The 21,532-nt window shown below is 42.2% G+C and overlaps 1 protein-coding gene across 1 annotated transcript in view; it reads left to right on the top strand.

Annotated features, from left to right (window-relative positions):
* Window positions 1–19,888, top strand: part of LOC106573308 (pleckstrin homology domain-containing family G member 7) — a 33,363-nt gene extending 13,475 nt beyond the window's left edge. Inside the window, exons 7-17 of the mRNA XM_014148250.3 lie at window positions 223–375; window positions 748–843; window positions 7,514–7,615; window positions 8,339–8,452; window positions 9,785–9,959; window positions 11,880–11,995; window positions 12,507–12,594; window positions 12,703–12,782; window positions 12,943–13,096; window positions 15,288–15,385; window positions 19,272–19,888. Of these exons, the coding sequence (XP_014003725.3) occupies window positions 223–375; window positions 748–843; window positions 7,514–7,615; window positions 8,339–8,452; window positions 9,785–9,959; window positions 11,880–11,995; window positions 12,507–12,594; window positions 12,703–12,782; window positions 12,943–13,096; window positions 15,288–15,385; window positions 19,272–19,376 (1,281 nt within the window). The 3' untranslated portion in view covers window positions 19,377–19,888. The remainder of the gene's footprint in view (window positions 1–222; window positions 376–747; window positions 844–7,513; window positions 7,616–8,338; window positions 8,453–9,784; window positions 9,960–11,879; window positions 11,996–12,506; window positions 12,595–12,702; window positions 12,783–12,942; window positions 13,097–15,287; window positions 15,386–19,271) is intronic.
* The last annotated feature ends 1,644 nt before the right edge of the window (window positions 19,889–21,532 follow it).

Genomic DNA, 21,532 nt, shown 5'->3' with positions numbered 1-21,532 from the left:
GTTTCTAAACTGTAGCTAGACAGCAGATGATAATAGACTTACAGCATTGAGGATAGTAACAAGACAGGCTACAGAATGCTGCCGCCTTGTACTTATGACCGCACTGGCATATCCGTGTTAAAACCACAACGACTCAGCCCCCCCCATGCATGATGGTTTTAGTATTATTCAAATAACATCTATCCAACCATCCATCTGTCTTATTATTCCGTCCACCCCCAGGACTGTTCTCTAGAGGAGTTCCTGAGGGACTGCGATTCATCTCAGCTGATGTCTGACTGTGACCCTCAAGACTACAAGAGACAGGAAGCCATCTGGGAACTCTTTACCAGCGAGTGTGTTTACTTCCTGGATCAGCTCATGGTGCTCAAAGAGGTGACTTACTAGAGATACGCCCCCCCCCCCTCCCCCCCACACACTTTTGAACAGGAATGGCAGCTCACCATTGCAACCAAACACCTTGTGCTTTTTGTGGCTTTTTGAACACCAATGTCATGTTGTGATGGTTCGAATGGGCCTTTCCTTTGAATTGACATTGCCCCTTTCTAAAATATACTTTGTTGGGGAACTCTTTCTTCAGCTTTATTGTGATGAAATGTTACAATCTACGATGAAATTGAGTACAGCAAAAACAGATCCAACCCCTCCCTCTTGTTTGTGTTCCTTTGTGTAATATCTAATATATTTCTAATGTGTTTGTTTTTAATGTGTTTAATAAAAAATATAAATAAATATTCTGTCCTTCAGGTGTTTCTGGCCACGCTGACCAACCTGCAGATGAGGGACTACCTGTCTGACGTGGACACTTGGAGGCTGTTTGCCAACCTCAACGAGCTGTGTCTGGTGAGACCGTGGAGATACATACTGTATATTACATTAGATTGGATTAGTCGGGCTGTGAATATCATGGAGTTTTGGATGACAGTAACTGGCCAGCCAAATGACCGCATCTCCTTAATAACCGTTCAAATACTTCCTCTTTTCCTCTCCTGACTGCATGTGCTGATATAGAATGGGCCTCCCCATTCAAGTCAATGATAGCATAATGGGACTGGCAACCATTGCAAGTGTACCCATTGGAGCAAAGCAGGAAGTGTAACCATCAATATGTGCTATGATTTGTTGACAAAAATAAATACATTCCATTGCATGAGCCACATCAGTTAACATCATTTGAATGAACATTTTACATACCATGGACATTTTTGCATCACAATACCAGGCAGCCATTGAGTGTACCCATGTAATGAGTTTACCAATCAAATTGCCAGTTTTAGAGGTTCCAAGCCCGTTCTATTCATTCTATTTCTATGTGTGCTGCTGCTGCATTGTGGGGGGGGGGCATTGCCTAGGCAACCAAAGACTCGTTTGCTACAGTACCTTGCTTGTTTCAGCAAGGAGCAACAAACTTTTATCACGTTGTTGAGTCCATTATCACAGAAACCGTCCCATGTTCAGTCATCTGTTTGTTCCTAAAGTATGATATTTTTTTTACCCGTAGAGTCGATTGACGCCAACAGTGCATCAATCAAAGTAAAATAATACAAAAATCCTCATCAAAATCTGTCAGTTTGGAATGTGTTTTTTTTGCTTTGGATGCGTCTCAATCCATAGCATCCACTGATGTCGCACTTCCACATCTGCAGTGAAAGTTGGCAGAGCGAGAGCAGTGTTTGTCAGACCGTAAGACATCCCGAAAATCAGTATTCTCACGAAAACATCTGTAGCATCCGAATTATTTGACCTGCAAACTACTATGACCACTCTATGTAAAGAGGAGACTTTCACAATGGTGGTCTCTGTTTTGCTCTACGACCCCCCCCACAAGTGTCACAGGACTTGTCTGAAGTGTGTATCTATGCATGTTAGAGGTCGACCGATTATGATTTTTCAACGTCGATACCGATTATTGGAGTACCAAAAAAAGCCGATACTGATTAATTGGACGATTTTTATATATGTGTGTGTGATAATGACAATTGCAACAATACTGAATGAACACTTATTTTAACTTAATATTATACATAAATAAAAATCAATTTAGTCTCAAATAAATAATGAAACATGTTCAATTTGGTTTAAATAATGGAAAAACAGTGTTGGAGAAGAAAGTAAAAGTGCAATATGTGCGATTTAAAAAAAAAAAAAAAAAAGCTAATGTTTAAGTTCCTTGCTCAGAACATGAGAACATATGAAAGCTGGTGGTTCCTTTTAACATGAGTCTTCAATATTCCCAGTTAAGAAGTTTTAGGTTGCAGTTATTATAGGACTCTTTCTCCCTATACCATTTGTATTTCACATACCTTTGACTATTGGATGTTCTTATAGGCACTATAGTACTGCCAGCCTAATCTCGGGAGTTGATAGGCTTGAAGTCATAAACAGCGCTGTGCTTCAAGCATTGCGAAGAGCTGCTGGAAAACGCAGGAAAGTGCTGTTTGAATGAATGCTTACGAGCCTGCTGCTGCCTACAACCGCTCAGTCAGACTGCTCTATCAAATTGACTTAATTATAATATAATAAACACACAGAAATACGTGCCTTAGGTTCCGGATTTGACCATATTAATGACCTATCATTTCGAAAACAAAACGTTTATTCTTTCAGTGAAATACGGAACCGTTCCGTATTCTATCGGTCTAAATATTACTGTTACATTGAAGATTGTGCAATGTTATGTCATAATTATGTAAACTTCTGGCAAATTTATTACGGTCTTTGTTAGGAAGAACTGGTCTAAACACAGCTTGCAACTAGCCAAGCAGCCCAAACTGCTGCATATACCCTGACTCTGCTTGCACTGAACACCAAGAGAAGTGACACAATTTCCTTAGTTAATATTGCCTGTTAACATGAATTTCTTTGAACTAAATATGCAGGTTGAAATTATTTTTTTAACTTGTGTATTGATTTTAAGAAAGGCATTGATGTTTATGTTTAGGTACATTAGTGCAACGATAGTGCTTTTTTCGCGAATGCACTTGTTAAATCATCACCCGTTTGGCGAAGTTGCCTGTGATTCAATGATGATTTAACAGGCACCGCATTGATTATATGCAACGCGGGACAAGATAGTTAAACTAGTAATATTATCAACCATGTGTAGTTTGTTTTTTGTAAGGTCAGTTTAATGCTAGCTAGCAACTTACCTTGGCTCCTTGCTGCACTCGCGTAACAGGTGGTCAGCCTGCCGCACAGTCTCCTCATTGAGTGCAATGTAATCGGCCATAATCTGTGTCCAAAAATGACGATTACTGATTATGAACACTTGAAATCGGTAATCGTCCGTGCCGATTTAATCGGTCGACCTCTAATGTACGTATGTATACAGTTGAAGTCGGAAGTTTACATACACTTAGGTTGGAGTCATTAAAACACGTTTTTCAACCACCACACATTTCTTGTTATCAAACTATAGTTTTGGCAAGTCGGTTAGGACATCTACTTTGCATGACACAAGTAATTTTTCCAACAATTGTTTACAGACAGATTATTTAACTTATAATTCACTGTATCGCAATTCCATGGGTCAGAAGTTTACATACACTAAGTTGACTGTGCCTTTTAAACAGCTTGGAAAATTCCAGAAAATGATGTCATGGCTTTAGAAGCTTCTGATAGGCTAATTGACATCATTTGAGTCAATTGGAGGTGTACCTGTGGATGTATTTCAAGGCCTACCTTTGCTAGACATGGGAAAATCAAAAGAAATCAGCCAAAACCTCCACAAGTCTGGTTCATCCTTGGGAGCAATTTCCAGACGCCTGAAGGTACCACGTTCATCTGTACAAACAATAGTACGCAAGTATAAACACCATGGGAGCACGCAGCCGTCATACCGCTCAGGAAGGAGACACATTCTGTCTCCTAGAGATGAACATACTTTAGTGGGAAAAGTGCAAATCAATCCCAGAACAACAACAAAGGGCCTTGGGAGGATACTGGAGGAAACGGGTACAAAATTATCTATATCCACAGTAAAACGAGTCCTATATCGACATAACCTGAAAGGCTGCTCAGCAAAGAAGAAGCAACTGCTCCAAAACCGCCATAAAAAAGCCAGAATACGGTTTGCGACTGCACATGGGGACAACGATCGTACTTTTTGGAGAAATGTCCTCTGGTCTGATGAACCAAAAATAGAACTGTTTGGCCATAATGACCATCGTTATGTTTGGAGGAAAAAGGGGGAGGCTTGCAAGCCGAAGAATACCATCCCAACCGTGAACCACGGGGTGGCAGCATCATGTTGTGGGGGTGCTTTGCTGGTGCACTTCACAAAATAGATGGCATTATGAGGTAGGAAAATGATGTGGATATATTCAAGCAACATCTCAAGACATCAATCAGGAAGTTAAAGCTTGATCGCAAATGGGTCTTCCAAATGGTCAATGACCCCAAGCATACTTCCAAAGTTGTGGCAAAATGGCTTAAGGACAACAAAGTCAAGGTATTGGAGTGGCCATCACAAAGCTCTGACCACAATCCTATAGAAAATTTGTGGGCAGAACTGAAAAAGCGTTTGCGAGCAAGGAGGCCAACAAACCTGACTCAGTTACACCAGCTCTGTCAGGAGGAATGGGCCAAAATTCACAGAACTTATTGTGGGAAGCGTGTGGAAGGCTACCCAAAACATTTGACCCAAGTTAAACAATTTAAAGGCAATGCTACCAAATACTAATTGAGTGTATGTAAACTTCTGACTCACTGGGAATGTGATGAAAGAAATAACTGAAAGAAATAATTTTCTCAACTATTATTCTGACATTTCACATTCTTAAAATAAAGTGGTGATCCTAATTGACCTAAAACAGGGAATTTTTACTTGGATTAAATGTTAGGAATTGCCAAATGTATTTGGCTAAGGTGTTTGTAAACTTCCGACTTCAACTGTATGCATGTGTATACATCCATAAATACATAAACTCAGCAAGAAAAGAAACGTCCTCTCACTGTCAACTGCATTTATTTTCAGCAAACTTAACAGGTGTAAATATTAATATGAAAATAAGATTCAACAACTGAGACAAAAACTGAACAAGTTCCACAGACGTGACTAACAAATGGAATAATGTGTCCCTGAACAAAGGGAGGGGGGTGCGCGCATCTCCTCCTCATGGACTACACCAGATTTGCCAGTTCTTGCTGTGAGATGTTGCCCCACTCTTCCACCAAGGCACCTGCAAGTTCCCGGACATTTCTGAGGGGAATGGCCCTAGCCCTCACCCTCTGATCCAACAAGTCCCAGACGTGCTCAATGGGATTGAGATCCGGGCTCTTCACTGGCCATGGCAGAATACTGACATTCCTGTCTTGCAGGAAGTCATGCACAGAATGAGCAGTATGGCTGGTGGCATTGTCAGGGTGATCCTGCAAGAAGGGTACCACATGAGGGAGGAGGATGTCTTCCCTGTAATGCACAGCGTTGAGATTGCCTGCAAATGACAACAAGCTCAGTCCGATGATGCTGTGACACCGCCCCAGACCATGACAGACCCTCCACCTCCAAATCGATTCCGCTCCAGAGTACAGGCCTTGGTGTACCGCTCGTTCCTTTTACGATAAACGCGAATCCGACCATCACCCCTGGTGAGACAAAAATGCAACTCGTCAGTGAAGAGCACTTTTTGCCATTCCTGTCTGGTCCTGCGACGGTGGGTTTGTGCCCATAGGCGACGCTGTTGCCGGTGATGTCTGGTGAGGACCTGTCTTACAACAAGCCTACAAGCCTTCAGTCTAGCCTCTCTCAGCCTATTGCGGACAGTCTGAGCACTGATGGAGGGATTGTGCATTCCTGGTGTAACTCAGGCAGTTGTTGTTGCCATCCTGTACCTGTCCCGCAGGTGTGATGTTCGGATGTACCGATCCTGTGCAGGTGTTGTTACACGTGGTCTGCCACTGCGAGGACGATCAGCTGTCCCTCCTGTCTCCCTGTAGCGCTGTCTTAGGCGTCTCACAGTACGAACATTGCAATGTATTGCCCTGGCCACATCTGCAGTCCTCATGCTTTCTTGCAGCATGCCTAAGGTACTTTCACGCAGATGAGCAGGGACCCTGGGCATCTTTCTTTTGGTGTTTTTCAGAGTCAGTAGAAAAGCCTCTTTAGTGTCCTAAGTTTTCATAACTGTGACCTTAATTGCCTACCGTCTGTGAGCTGTTAGTGTCTTAATGACCGTTCCACAAGTGCATGTTCATTAATTGTTTGGTTCATTGAACAAGCATGGGAAACAGTGTTTAAACCATTTTACAATGAAGATCTGTGAAGTTATTTGGATTTTTACAAATTATCTTTGAAAGCCCGGGTCTTGAAAAAGGGACTTTTCTTTTTTTATGAGTTTATATTTGTGTGTTTTTTCCTGCGCTTTCTTATATCTCCTAGATATAGGACAGACACTTCAAAACCTTGTCTTATGATTTGTTTTTTGACTGCTGTTTATGAATGTGTTATTTAATTCTCATGACTGTCTTCATCTATAGCCATCGGTTATATAATAATTGTGTCAGCCCTGTCGATTAGATTAAAAGAGCTTTATTATCACAAGCTTGGAAAATGTGTTTGGCATGTTCATTATTGTTTACTATGATAGTATAGTATAGTATAGTATAGCATTCTATTAGGTGTCTTGTGGGACTGAGTCGTCATGCTAACACAATCGTCCCACTCCAACACCACCCAGATCAGATTGGTGGTGATCCTGTGTGGCTACTGTCTTCAATGCAGAATGATAGAATGATAGAGCCATAGCGTGCTGTCATGAGGCAGCGAGGTAGACACTACTGTGAGTAAAGTACTTCAAGTTCGTATTTTTTTATTAGCCGTACGGGATAGGCATGGTTAACTAGCTACCCATGTCCCAGAGGGATGACTGACCATGACAGTAAAGGGGGCGAAGGGGAATGTGCTTTGTTTTGGTACTGGGTCTTGGATGGGAGATGATTTACCACAAGCCAACCACACATAAAAATGAAATTCAAAAGTTAAATCACTAAATATTCCCCATCACGACTTCAAATCTTCATCGACATCATCTTACTCTAGGCTACATGTTGAAGGATTTAATTCTCATGGTCTGGTCTCTTAGTGTTTATTTTACCTTTATTTAACGAGGCAAGTCAGTTATGAACAAATTCTTGTTTTCAATGACGGCCTAGGAACAGTCGGTTAACTGCCTTGTTCAGGGGCAGAACGACAGATTTGTACCTTGTCAGCTCGGGGATTCGAACTTGCAACCTTTCGGTTACTAGCCCAACGCTCTAACCACTAGGCTACCCTGCCGCCCCGTTTACTGAAAGAAAATGTATATAGAAATTTGAGAGTGCTGCTTTGCTTTACATTTTTTCAACAAGATAGTCACCTGCAGTACGATTACATACTTGCTGAGGAAAGACATTGGAGTATTGAATTAACTCTATTATATGAATAGTCTGTGGCATGACATCTTCATGTAGACTTTGTCTATCTATGATATTACATTTTCTTTTGGACTCTGTAATGTGATGTGTTGTTCCCCAGGTGAGCTTTGGCTTCCTCACCAGCCTGCTGCATGTCATCAAGGAGTCCTGGAAGATCCCAGTAGCAGGGGCCGGGCCCACCCTGCTGGAGCTCCTCCACAAGGCATGGACACACACACTTGAATGCACAAGCACACACAGAATATTCTATTCTACCATTTACTTTATGTTCGTATTCTTATCTTAAGTGACCTACTCAAATATGGTATACTAGACGTAAATCTCTTCATCACCCTCCATGAAATGATCTATGAATACGAAGCACCGTTTTTCCTGTGGCCCGGCAGCTTTTTTTCTTTTCCAAATGATATACTGTCTCTACACGCCACCCCACACATGCTCACTCTAATATAGATCTGCTTTGGATTGTTATTTCTTGATGGGAATTGTTTGCATTATTTGTATTGTATTAGACATTCTACTGCACTGTTGGAGCTCGTAACATAAGCATTTCGCTGCACCTGCTATAATAGTGGTTGCCAACTTGGGGTACATTTTTGACGTTTTGAGTCATTTAGCAGACGCTCTTATCCAGAGCGACTTAGTAAATGCAGTCATCTTACTAGGACCCCTGGGGGTACTTGGCCTATCCAAATACTCGAGAAGACCCGTGAGACCATGGTAAAATGCACATTAGGGGGTACTTCAGGGGTACTCATGGCAGAGCAGAATTCAGTTGGGGAGTCACCCAAAAAGATGGAAACCACTGTGGTATAACGCCGGCAAATCTGTGTACACGGCCAATAAACTTTAATGCGATTTTTTTTCTGTTTCTCTACGCGCTTACTGCTTAGCTAACCATTTACATATATCTATCTGTTGGCAGGCGATCCGGGAGAGCATATGCCACTGTCTGCAGAAGTACTGCCTCAACTATTCCACTGCACTCTTTTATCTGGACAGCCTGAAGCACAGAGAGGACTTTGGCTCCTACGTGAAGGTACAATGCAGGCCACAGCCGCCAAGCGCTGCTTATTTGGAACTATAAATCAGGGTTGGTTGGTTGGCAAGGTTGTGCTGTACCCTGTCCCTAACAACCACACACAATAATGCAGTAAGTTAAGGATAGAACTGGGTCAAGTGTGAACGAACACTGGGGCTGGGGCTTGCTGACAATTGGAATGTGACAATTAGTCTCCTGCGATTGAGACTCTTTTTTTGCAAGCCTGCTGTTTTTTTGCTCTCAGCTGAGATAATTTGTCTTTCTCACAACTTCACTTTCACTCCTACCCTACCCCATCCCTCAGTTCTCCCTAATACTCGCTCTCTTTCACCCTTTTATTCCTGACCTGTCTCTTCTCTTCTCTCTTATTTTCTCCCACGCTCTTACTCAATCGCTTTCTCTCTCAATATCAGATTTTGTCACACTTACTTATCAACCTACTTATAGTACTTAATTTGGCTTTGTTAACTCTTTCTCTCCGCTCTCTCCCCCTACGCTCTCTCCCCCTACGCCCTCTCCCCCTACGCCCTCTCCCCCTACGCCCTCTCCCCCTACGCCCTCTCCCCCTACGCTCTCTCCCCCCTCTCCCCCTACGCTCTCTCCCCCCCTCTCCCCCTACGCTCTCTCCCCCCTCTCCCCCTACGCTCTCTCCCCTCTCTCTCGCTCTCTCTCTCCCCCTACTCTCTCGCTCTCTCTCTCCCCCTACGCTCTCTCCCCTCTCTCCCCCTACGCTCTCTCCCCTCTCTCCCCCTACGCTCTCTCCCCTCTCTCCCCCTACGCTCTCTCCCCTCTCTCCCCCTACGCTCTCTCCCCTCTCTCCCCCTACGCGCTCTCTCCCCTCTCTCCCCCTACGCGCTCTCTCCCCTCTCTCCCCCTACGCGCTCTCTCCCCTCTCTTCCCCTACGCGCTCTCTCCCCTCTCTTCCCCTACGCGCTCTCTCCCCTCTCTTCCCCTACGCGCTCTCTCCCCTTTCTTCCCCTACGCGCTCTCTCCCCCCCTACGCTCTCTCCTCTCTCTCCCATGTCAATTAGGGTGTGCAGGGTGAATACGTGGTCTGTCATACGGTAATTTGGTAAAAAGCCAATTTTACATTTGCTCAGTGCATTGTTTTCGCTGAGGAAATATACAAGTCTGCTGTTAATGATGATGCAGAGGATTTTCCCAAGGTTGCTGTTGACGCATATCCCCCGGTAGTTATTGGGGTCAAATTTGTCTTCACTTTTATGGATTGGGGTGATTCGTCCTTGGTTCCAAATTTGGTGGAAGATGCCAGAGCTGAGGATGATGTTAAAGATGATATCTCTGTCTCTCTCTCCCCTTCCTTCCTAGTGGTGTGAGAGGAACCAGGAGTGTCGCAGGCTGCAGTTGCGTGACCTGTTGGTGGCGCCGTTGCAACGTCTGACCCGCTACCCCCTGCTGCTGAAGAACGTGGGGAAGAGGAGCCGGACGGAGGAGGAGGAGAGCGCCCTGCAGAGTGTGGTGGAGCAGGTGGACACCTCCATATGTGAGCATCCCTCTCCTTCACCCTTGCCACTGAAACACTGTATTGTATAACCCCATCACTACACAGGCTGCTGTTCCATATGTCCTATTGGCCTGGCCTTGAACAGATGCATCTGATGAGGCTCTTTGATATTTTCAGCATGATGTGTCAATCATGAAGGGGGCTGTGCTTTTATACTGTTTGGTTTTCTTCTGTCTTTTTCACTCAAAACACCCACACAGCACCTGTAACACTGCCCGCTTCACAGCTGTACATTTTCAATTTAAAACAGCGAAAGTCTTATTTCCCCATCACATCCAATGAGAATAACAAAATAGCTTTGCCAGATAATTGGCTACATCGTGTACAACATGGTCAGTCTCTCAGGCTAATCTGATATTTCTACAAAACAGTGCAACCTTACCACACTACTTTATTGCACATTCTTACTGCACTTAACTACGTTACCCCTCAAGCACCACACTGACTCTCTATAGTCAATGGCTCACATATTATTAGTGTAAATAAAGCTGATTTGGGGTTCTGTGAAGACATTATTGGATTATCTGGGTTATTTGCATAATGGTCGATTTTATGAGGTGACTCATCTAAACCTAATTTAACAGTAGTCAGTCATCACTAGAGGCTCCTCTCTCTCTAACCACAACATTAACGTTTTTTCCGTGTAAGGAAACTTGAACATACACAAGCAGAGTCAGTCAGTCAGCCAGCCTCTCCTGTGTCTTACTATAGAGAGAACCTTAGAAATAGGATGACCGCTGGCCATTTTGAATTCTATCACCCCCCTTGACTTGAATTGGGTTACCATTGTAGGAGTTCTATTTCTACATAGGAAACAGCAGCTCTGCCATTCAGGTTCAGGCCATCAGCTCTAGGGTGTTTTCTGACAGAGCTATGTGGGCTTTTGACAGCCACTTACACCTCCTGGCTTAACTCACATCTTCAGGCCCGTAGCAACATATACACTGTGGGAAAGTTAATTTACACACAGTCTTCTGTACGGGATACAGTCTATACAAATACATGTCTCTTAGAAATGGTAACCAAATAGCCAGTTTGTTTGTTGGGCAGCAGACAAAATCTGTCACAGCTGACGTCTTCTCTTCGTGCCTGTACTTGCAGATGCATTTTGGTGGTTCTCTCTATAACTAGATGGACAGGACCGGCTGTGGAGAAATATGTACCAGTATTGTACCTTGAATGTAATTGTTCTTGTATATCGAACCCGTTTTTCTATTCCAAACTAGTTTGTGTGTTTACCGTGTGCTTCAAAGTTCTTTCCCATAGCCAGGGTGTGACTGTACAGACAATAACAGAGGTATACAGTGAGTTGATGTGGCCTGGGAATAGCACTGTCACAATGGCAGGCTGGAATGAATCGGTCAATGTTCAATGGGTGTGGTGGGTGTCTACGCAGTCTAATCTATGACTAGAGCATCATAGATCACACCCATGTTGAGACAATCAGCTGTCGTCATTATTTAATGATATCCGTATCAACATCAGAGATACTATTTCAAATTGGTTTGTTTCATTGCCAATGCCAGACGAATTTATAAAAAATTGTGCACATAGCTGAATATTTTACAAAGTAGTACTATATTATTAAACTAAAATGAAGTGACATAAATTATATGAATTTTATCTGATGACAACAGTGACACCCTTGTTAAGATTGTTCTGTGTGTTCCAAAGCCAGGAATAAGCCTGCCAGAATCTGGGTTCCTAAGTAGTGTGAACTGCTCACTATCAAACAGAGAGCTGGAGTGGAATGCAGTTTAGTGTCCTCATTGGTTTGTTTGTGTCACACACACCCCTCCCCCTGTGGGTGTGTTGTGTGTTGTGGGTGTGTGTTGTTTTATGTTTTGTGTGTGTGTGTGTGTGTGTGTGTGTGTGTGTGTGTGTGTGTGTGTTTTGTAGGTGATCTGGAGGGCAAAGTCAAATGGCTGGACAACTACCAGAAGGTGAAACAGCTGAGAGATGCCCTGGTGTGGCTGCCAGTGTGGGAGAGAGACAAGCGGGCCTTCGTCCCTGAGGTAAGGGTGCATTCACTATAATGAGAGAGTTGAGCTTTGAATACCAAACTGGGTTTGCACAAATACATAATAGAGTAAAATTCACTTAATTGACGTAATCCTGTTAGTTCCTGGGGGAACATGGGCCTCTGTACTTAAGCTTTCCAATGACGCTGTTCTTGGGCAAGACAAATTAATGTTCTTGGGTTCGGATGAGAATAGAACAGATCATATGGTTAACGTTTGATACACGAGTCAGATACAGTACAACAACAACTTAGCTGTATCTTGAATGATATCAATGCATTGATGTAAAGAGAAGGGCTGTCTGAAGCGTCTTAGTTTTTTCAGATAAAGATCAAGTGATATCTGAACATCGTGATCCGCAAAGCTAGATATGCATGCAAGAGATATAACGGTGGGATATAATCAAAATAAAATATACTGCCACCACATATGAACTCGTTAGAATGCAAACAAATCATGCGTCTACCCACAACCTAACCTTAGACCTTCATTTGGCTATGAACAGAATTTGAAGCATCTCCTGAAAGCGGTCACCCTCGAAAACCTCATCGCTCATCGGAGCCTGCTGCATGAGGGCAAACTAGTGCTCACAGGTCGGTGACATACAGAGTAATCAGTCATGACTAGTTAAAATACTGTTGAAGTACTGTAGTTTTACATCAGCCATGTCCTGACATCATCTCTACATATGTTACCACCAGAGAATGCCAAGCTGCACGATGTGTACCTGTTTCTCTTTGACGATTTCCTCCTCATCACCAAGATCAAGAGGAACAAGAAGGTAGGACCTATACGATTTTCTCACATAGATGCTTACCTACATATGTATTGTAACTTAACTACTTTCGTATAGTACTTAATCCTCTTTGATCACCAAATTCGATTTTCTCTCACGCTCTCCCACTCCTCCACCCCCTTTCTCACTTCCTACCCCCCTCTAGAAGTCCACAGGTCCTGAACAGAATCCTTTGCGCCTCCCTCAGAACCAGGAGTTGGACCAGCTGCTGAAGGAGGGCTGTACCTTCACCGTCCTGGACCAGCCCATCTCGCTGGACCGCCTCCAGCTCAGGAGCGTAGACCAACTCAACGCAGCAGGTGGGGAGGGATCAACACCTGCATGATATAGGAATTGAAAAAGTCCAGCATTCAATGATGTAGTTGCCACAGTTTAAGGCCACATGTCCTAATAACACACTAGCATTTTGGCTTTTTCCAATCTTAATGTGATTGTCACATCAAAGTTTATTCATTCAATGCACAGGATATAGCAGGGAGTAAACAGTAAAATGACATGCATTACAACCTGTAATTTAAATAGATTTTTATTTGGATTTCATGTAATGGGCACAGACAAAATAGTCCAAGTTGGTGAAGTGAAATTTAAAAAAAATACTTGTTGAAAAAAATTTAAATACGGAAAAGTGGTGCGTACATATGTATTCACCCCCTTTGCTATGAAGCTCTTAAATAAGATCTGGTGCAACCAATTACATTCAGAAGTCACATAATTAGTTATACGGCACACAGGTGGACTTTATTTAAGTGTCACATGATCTGTCACATGATCTCAGTATATATACACCTGTTCTGAAAGGCCCCACAGTCTGCAACGCCACTAAGCAAGGGGCACCACCAAGCAAGCGGCACCATGAAGACTAAGGAGCTCTCCAAACAGGTCAGGGACAAAGTTGTGGAGAGGTACAGATCAGGGTTGGGTTATAAAAAAATATCTTAAACTTTGAACATCCCACGGAGTACCATTAAATCCATTATTAAAAAATGGAAATAATATGGCACCACAACAAACCTGCCAAGAGAGGGCCGCCCACCAAAACTCACGTACCAGGCAAGGAGGGCATTAATCAGAGAGGCAACAAAGAGACCAAAGATAACCCTGAAGGAGCTGCAAGCTCCACAGCGGAGATTGGATTATCTGTCCACAGGACCACTTTAAGCCGTACACTCCACAGAGCTGGGCTTTAGGTAAGAGTGGCCAGAAAAAATTTTTTGCATAAAGAAGAAAATAAACAAACACGTTTGGTGTTTGCCAAAAGGCATATGGGAGACTACCCCAACATATGGAAGAAGGTACTCTGGTCAGATGAGACTAAAATTTAGCTTTTTGGCCATCAAGGAAGCGCTATGTCTGGCGCAAGCCCAACACCTCTCATCACCCCGAGAACACCAACCCCACAGTGAAGCATGGTGGTGGCAGCATCATGCTGTGGGGATGTTTTTCATCGGCAGGGCTTGGAAACTGGTCAGAATTGAAGGAATGATGGATGGTGCTAAATACAGGGAAATCTTTGAGGGAAAACTGTTTCGGTCTTCTGGAGATTTGAGACTGTGATGGAGGTTCACCTTCCAGCAGGACAATGACCCTAAGCATACTGCTAAAGCAACACTTGAGTGGTTTAAGGGGAAACATTTAAATGTCTTGGAATGGCCTAGTCAAAGCCCAGACCTCAATCCAATTGAGAATCTGTGGTATGACTTAAAGATTGCTGTACACCAACAGAACCCATCCAACTTGAAGGAGCTGGAGCAGTTTTGTCTTGAAGAATGGGCAAAAATCCCAGTGGCTAGATGTGCCAAGCTTATAGAGACATACCCCAAGAGACTTGCAGCTGTAAAAGGTGGCTTTACAAAGTATTGACTTTGGAGGGGTAAATAGTTATGCACTCTGAAGTCTTCTGTTTTTTTTGTCTTATTTCTTGTTTATTTCACAATAAAAATATTTTGCATCTTCAAAGTGGTAGGCATGTTGTGTAAATCAAATGATACAAACCCCCCGAAAATCAATTTTAATTCCAGGTTGTAAGGCAACAAAATAGGAAAAATGCCAAGGGGGTGAATACTTTCGCAGGCCTCTGTATTGTGCAATCCAGTTATCTAAACTGCAGATTAGTAATCTGTAATCGATTACAGTATCAGTCCTGAGTCTTTCTTCTGTACTGCTTATGTGCGTTTTCAACAGACCTGGTCTTGTGTGACTGTTGGTAGAGCATGGCACTTGCAACGCCAGGGTTATGGGTTCGATTCCCACAGGGACCAGTATGAAAATGTATGCATTCACTACTGTAAATTGCTCTGGATAAGAGCATCTTTTATATTTAAACTGGTTGTATTAATTAGAAACTAAATGGAAGCAAACTGGCCAAAACAGGGAGGGACCACCTGAACTTCCAATATGAAGCGCTTGTTTTCAATTTCTGAAATACTTACATTTTTCTACAGTGTGCACTAATGAATATGACACCGACACGTTTCATCCTTCTCTTCTCAGTGTCAGGGCTACCCCAATCCTTCATCATCATGCACCAGAACCGCTACCAGCAGTGTATCGCTGCCTTCATTCTACAAGCGCCGTCCGAGGCCGTCAAGGTACAGTAAGAGCACTCTGAATTTAAAGTAGCACACTGTACATGTTGTAGGTCTAACAAAAACACTGTATGGACAGTAGTGTTTTTACAATGAGAATTGGGTTGCATTCCAATTTGGTTGTTCATATGTAATTGTACCATGGTGACGGACATTTCGTTATGTGATCAGATGTAAGGCGTGGATTTATCACTATCATGACATTCCCATCTCAACATACTCACTGCAGGTTCAACGTTTATTCATTTGAGTTGCTAGTTGATTACTGCCATATAAATCCCTGTGTTATCCTTCATTCATCACCATGTTTCATTCCCATGCCGAATGATAATAATCATTGTTGAGCTATTTACAGTCTATATTTATCTAGGAGGTTTTCTCTGAGCAAACATACAAATTGCTATCTTTCCAGAAATCAAGTGACTCGAACCAGTTAGTGTTTGTCATAGTGCTGAGCGATTTTGCGGTCGGTTATAAAAAAATCATGGCTTTTTGTTTAAATGTATTTTTGACATTAAAAGCACTGCATTATGTGGGATGAATGCTGTAACACAGAATAAAACAATTAATACAAGTCCCATGATGGTAGTGACTGCACATTACTGCTTATATTAACCATCGTGTATTCACATTACTTGAATAAAATATTAGTTTTATTTGATGACTATTTCATCTCATTTCCATAGAGCTGCTGCCTATCAAAATCACTATTTTTGTAGTTATTCAAAGTAAATAAGGCATCATTTTATGACTGCTGAATACCAACAATCAAGATCATGTATTTTCAAGCTCGACAATTAACTGCTTTCTATCTATATCGATTGCTCGTTCTCTCTTCTCTGTCTTGCTACACCCAGATGGACAAGTTTAAGAGGGTGCACAATGGATTATGGTCATTGTAGTTAAATGCCATGTTTTTTGGGGCACTAAACTTTGCAAAATATTGGTCTGTTGGAAACTACAACTCCCTACTACATTGCACAGTTCAGGCTTGATCTGATTTATCTCTAAAGAAACTGCACATTGAGCTCACAGGGGAAAAAAACAGATTGAAATGGAATTCACATAATTGAACAGACTTAAGTCAATTAGTTAAAAAAACGAAAAATAACCTACATTTTGGTTAATCGCTCAGCACTAGTTGGTCATCAGACGTTCGGACACTAGCAGAGAAGTGTGTATTCCAATACTGTCCGAATCACCTTGCTCTTTGACACATCTAAGTTAGGTGGAATTTCCTTCATTACTAGGCATGAGTAAGGTTGCAAAAGGTGGGTATATTACTGGAAAAGTTGAAAGTTTACCAGTAAACTACCAGAATTTTTGTATCTTTCAATGATTTTAGGTAATCTGTCACAAGACATCTAGTGGCCCCTTTGGGTACTTGAGATTATCACAGCTGTCTATCTCTGGCCTTATCACATGGAAAATATGAAATAATTCAATAAGATTATTAAAATAAGACTAAACTGTAAAACATTATCCTTAATATAAACCAGCAATTTAGGTCCCGATTCCAACTTAGGAAGTTATGCCTGCCTTTCCTACACACTGCTCAGTAGTTGGTATTCAGACTTACCTTGTGCAGGTGCATAACACGCTTTGCAGTCGTGGTTCCCTTCTGCACACTGAATAAATGTAATTCAACTGCTGAAAACCCTCCCACTTGCTGGCCAACAGATTTTCTCCTGGAGTTTTCATTCAATAGGATTGTCAGTGCATCTATCTTAATGGTGTACCTTTTTTAATTTGGACATTGTTGACAGACTAGAATACATTGAGAACAAGTTCGAAAATAGGGATCAGTTCGCTGCAGCTAGCGACTGGAGTGAGCTGCAAAAAAACACTAACTGGACAGTTTTTTTTATCTCCATCTCTACACTCAATCATGGACACTCTTACTGACACTTGATTTATTGTGTTGTCTGCGCCTAACAATGTTTGTGCTGCTAACATCTTGTGCTAATGCCATGTTGTTGTGTTGCTATCATGCTGTGTTATGTGTTGCTGCCATGCTGTGTTATGTGTTGCTGCCATGCTGTGTATGTGTTGCTATCATGCTGTGTTATGTGTTGCTGTGTTATGTGTTGCTGCCATGCTTTGTTGTTGTATGGAGTGTTGTGGTGTCTCTCTTGTTGTGATGTGTTTTTGTCCTACATTTTTCATCCCAGCCCCCATCCCCGCAGGCCTTTTGCTTCTTGGTAGGCAATGAATTTGTTATTAATTGACTTGTCTAGTTAAATAAAAAATGAAGCCATCTAAATAATATATGTATATTCGTCTCTGTTTAAACACCAACTGGTAGATGTAAAAATACTCTGGTCTTGTAGATTATTTAGGCAACTTTTGGGGTTTGGAAAGCATGTATGAATAAAAATTCAAAAAGCAGGTTTGGAGAGCCTTTACGCACTAAATATATTAATGAATTAAAAAGTGGTTTGATTCACCCTGAAAGTTGTCATATTCAAGTTCAAGCCATGAAATTTTGGAAGGTGGAAAAAAAGTTTACAATAAGGGTTGAACAAGTCCAATAAATCTACCCTTATCCTCACTAATCACGGAACTGTATTGACAACGGTCCAGTCATCGTAAACTGTGCTCCAGGTTTAACCCGCTGCGTGTGGTCTGAATTCCACTAGGTCCCAAGTTATTGCACAACATTAGCCTAATAGGATCCACTAATGCTAGCCACCCTCAGAAACAACTACACGGATGTAACAGAGGAAAGAAAGGTAAATGGAATGTGAAAATAAAGATACAAGTTGAAGTAAAACTAATACTAAAGTGACAGTTAGAAATGTATGTTGGTATTACTGATGGTGCCTCCTGATAGTGGCTAATATAACATGATACAAATTGTCAAGTAAAACGGAGAAAAGAAGCGGCACCATAGGCTATAATTAAAACATTCTAAAGCGCAAACATCAAATTGAGGACACATCTGAATAACGACACGTCTATTTATAGCCTATTTCGTTGTGGAAAAGGGGCTGCAATACATGAGGATTTTCAGTTTGCTTCCATATGGCTGTTTTCACATTCATCTCCAGGGATCATAAGGAAAAATCATCTAAAACAATTACTGTGTGTATTTACAATCCTCTCCAAACGGATTACTCATTTACCTAGCTCTTATCCATTTAGAAATCACAGTGCGTGGAGAATGCTGTTATTTGTATCGAAACAAATAAGCTTTTCGCACTTAGAACGGGCAGGTTCGCTCAACCTTATTCATGGTTTCCTTGCGTGTAAAGGTGGTGGAATTAAGACGAGGTCAAAATACGGCTTATCGGTTGACACCTTTTCATTTCTTAGATCTCCACCCCAAACGAATAGCATGCTATTTTCATATTTAAATTCAAGGTCAGAATATGCATAGAGAAGTGCATAAAAAGGAACTTTCCATTTACACGCGCATCACTCTGGTCTGAATCTGGGCATAGTGAATGCATGAAATATCATTTGTCTATGTATTTATCAATATTTTAGCATCACAACTGAAAAGTCTAGTTGGTTGAGTTAGAGGTAATTGAAAATAATCCCATTGTTGATTGATGCTTTTATTTATTTTTTATTAATTAGGCTATTTTCTTTTGAACCATATGGTCTATCTACTCGAAACTCATTAAAAAAAATCTTTGTCCATATTAATGCATACAAAAAAATCTAGTTATTCAAGTATAAATGACCAAAGTCACGATAGGTTGCCAATTAACAAAATGACTGGTTGCTTTGCAACCCCAGGCATGAGTTGGAGAGCCAAGTATCCTCATGCTACCGTGTGTGTGTCAAGTTAATTTCAAAGGTCACAACACACGATTTAAAAAAATAACTAAACAATGTTGAAAGGGGAACAATAAACAAACCCCAAAAATGTGTTCATTTCCAGAGGGTGTGGATGTCAGAGATAGAGGGCGCAGTGATGACACTGAATTCCCAGCAGCCTCCCCGGGTGAAGAGCTCCTCACTGTGGGTAGAGTCCTCCCAGATCTGAGCCATCTGAAGTTCACTACAACAGGGGACCACAAATACTGCTTCTGGGGCCTCCCACTATAGGTCCTGAACCATAGGTGGCTATGATTTTCTTTTCACACTGTCCTTTCCAGCAGAGTTCTAGAATTGTGGTGGATATGTAACCAGGCCAGCCCAGGACAACTTGGCTTGGCTCAGTTTGGCTGTAGTGTGAAAGGGGTATACGTATGCAGGTTCTAAGTACATACCAGCACAAATGCACTTGATTAAACTAGCTAGTTGTCGAGACATTTGATTAGTTTAATCAGGTGCGTTGGTTGGTGCTGGGCTGGAATGAAAACCTGCACTCCTGGTGAATTTCTCCAGTACCAGGGTTGGTGACCACTGCCCTAGACAAGGACTATTACTCTGTCATGCACTGTAGTTCCGCCTAAGCCGTTGTAAAGTATTAGCAGGATAATTTGTAAAATTCATGTTTGCTTTGAAATTGCATTGTGGTACCATAAGATAACAATAAATTGTTGAAAATGAGAAGTGATGACTTTGTCCTTTGTTGCTGAATACATAAATGTATGCATTCACTCAAACTGTGGTAATGTGTCTATGGCTAACAATACAGTCGTGGCCAAAAGTTTTGAGAATGACAAATATTAATTTTCACAAAGTTTGCAGGGTTCAGTGTCTAGATATGTCAGATGTTACTATGGAATACTGAAGTATAATTACAAGCGTCGAAGGCTTGTAATTGAAGACAATTACATATTGAAGACAATTACATGAAGCCTTCCCTGTAGCTCAGTTGGTAGAGCATGGTGTTTGCAACGCCAGGGTTGTGGGTTCGATTCCCACGGGGGGCCAGCAAAAAAAAATGTATGAAATTGTATGAAATGTATGCATTCACTACTGTAAGTCGCTCTGGATAAGAGCGTCTGCTAAATGACTAAAATGTAAATGTAAGTTGATGCAAAGAGTCAATATTTGCAGTGTTGACGCTTCTTTTTCAAGACCTCTGCAATCCGCCCTGGCATGCTGTCAATTAACTTCTGGGTCACATCCTGACTGATGCCTGCCCATTCTTGCATAATCAATGCTTGGAGTTTGTCAGAATTTGTGGGTTTTTGTTTTTCCTCTTGAGGATTAACCACAAGTTCTCAATGGGATTAAGATCTGGGGAGTTTCCTGGCCATGGACGCAAAATACCGATGTTTTGTTCCCCGAGCCACTTAGTTATCACTTTTGCCTTATGGCAAGCTGCTCCATCATGCTGGAAAAGGCATTGTTCGTCAAACTGTTCCTGGATGTTTTGGAGAAGTTGCTCTCGGAGGATGTGTTGGTACCATTCTTTATTCATGGCTGTGTTCTTAGGCAAAATTGTGAGTGAGCCCACTCCCTTGGCTGAGAAGCAACCCCACACATGAATGGTCTCAGGATGCTTTAGTGTTGGCATGACACAGGACTGATGGTAGCGCTCACCTTGTCTTCTCCGGACAAGCTTTTTTCCGGATGCCCCAAACAATCGGAAAGGGGGTTCATCAGAGAAAATGACTTTACCCCAGTCCTCAGCAGTCCAATCCATGTACCTTTTGCAGAATATCAGTCTGTCCCTGATGTTTTTCCTGGAGAGAAGTGGCTTCTTTGCTGCCCTTCTTGACACCAGGCCATCCTCAAAGTCTTTGCCTCACTGTGCGTGCAGATGCACTCTCACCTGCCTGCTGCTATTCCTGAGCAAGCTCTGTACTGGTGGTGCCCCGATCCCGCAGCTGAATCAACTTTAGGTCCTGGCGCTTGCTGGACTTTCTTGGGCGCCCTGAAGCCTTCTTCACAACAATTGAACCGCTCTCCTTGAAGTTCTTGATGATCCGATAAATGGTTGATTTAGGTGCAATCTTACTGGCAGCAATATCCTTGCCTGTGAAGCCCTTTTTGTGCAAAGCAATGATGACGGCACGTGTTTCCTTGCAGGTAACCCTGGTTGACAGAGGAAGAACAATGATTCCAAGCACCACCCTCCTTTTGAAGCTTCCAGTCTGTTATTTGAACTCAATCGGCATGACAGAGTGATCTCCTGCCTTGTCCTCGTCAACACTCACACCTGTGTTAGAGAATCACTGACATGTCAGCTGGTCCTTTTGTGTCAGGGCTGAAATGCAGTGGAAATGTTTTTTTTGGGGATACAGT

Source organism: Salmo salar, chromosome 16 (assembly GCF_965601325.2).
Source record: "Salmo salar chromosome 16, fSalSal1, whole genome shotgun sequence".
In the NCBI taxonomy this organism is placed as follows: Eukaryota; Metazoa; Chordata; class Actinopteri; order Salmoniformes; family Salmonidae; genus Salmo; species Salmo salar.
The sequence above is the reverse complement of the archived record's forward strand: the minus strand, read 5'-3'. Positions and strand labels throughout refer to the sequence as shown.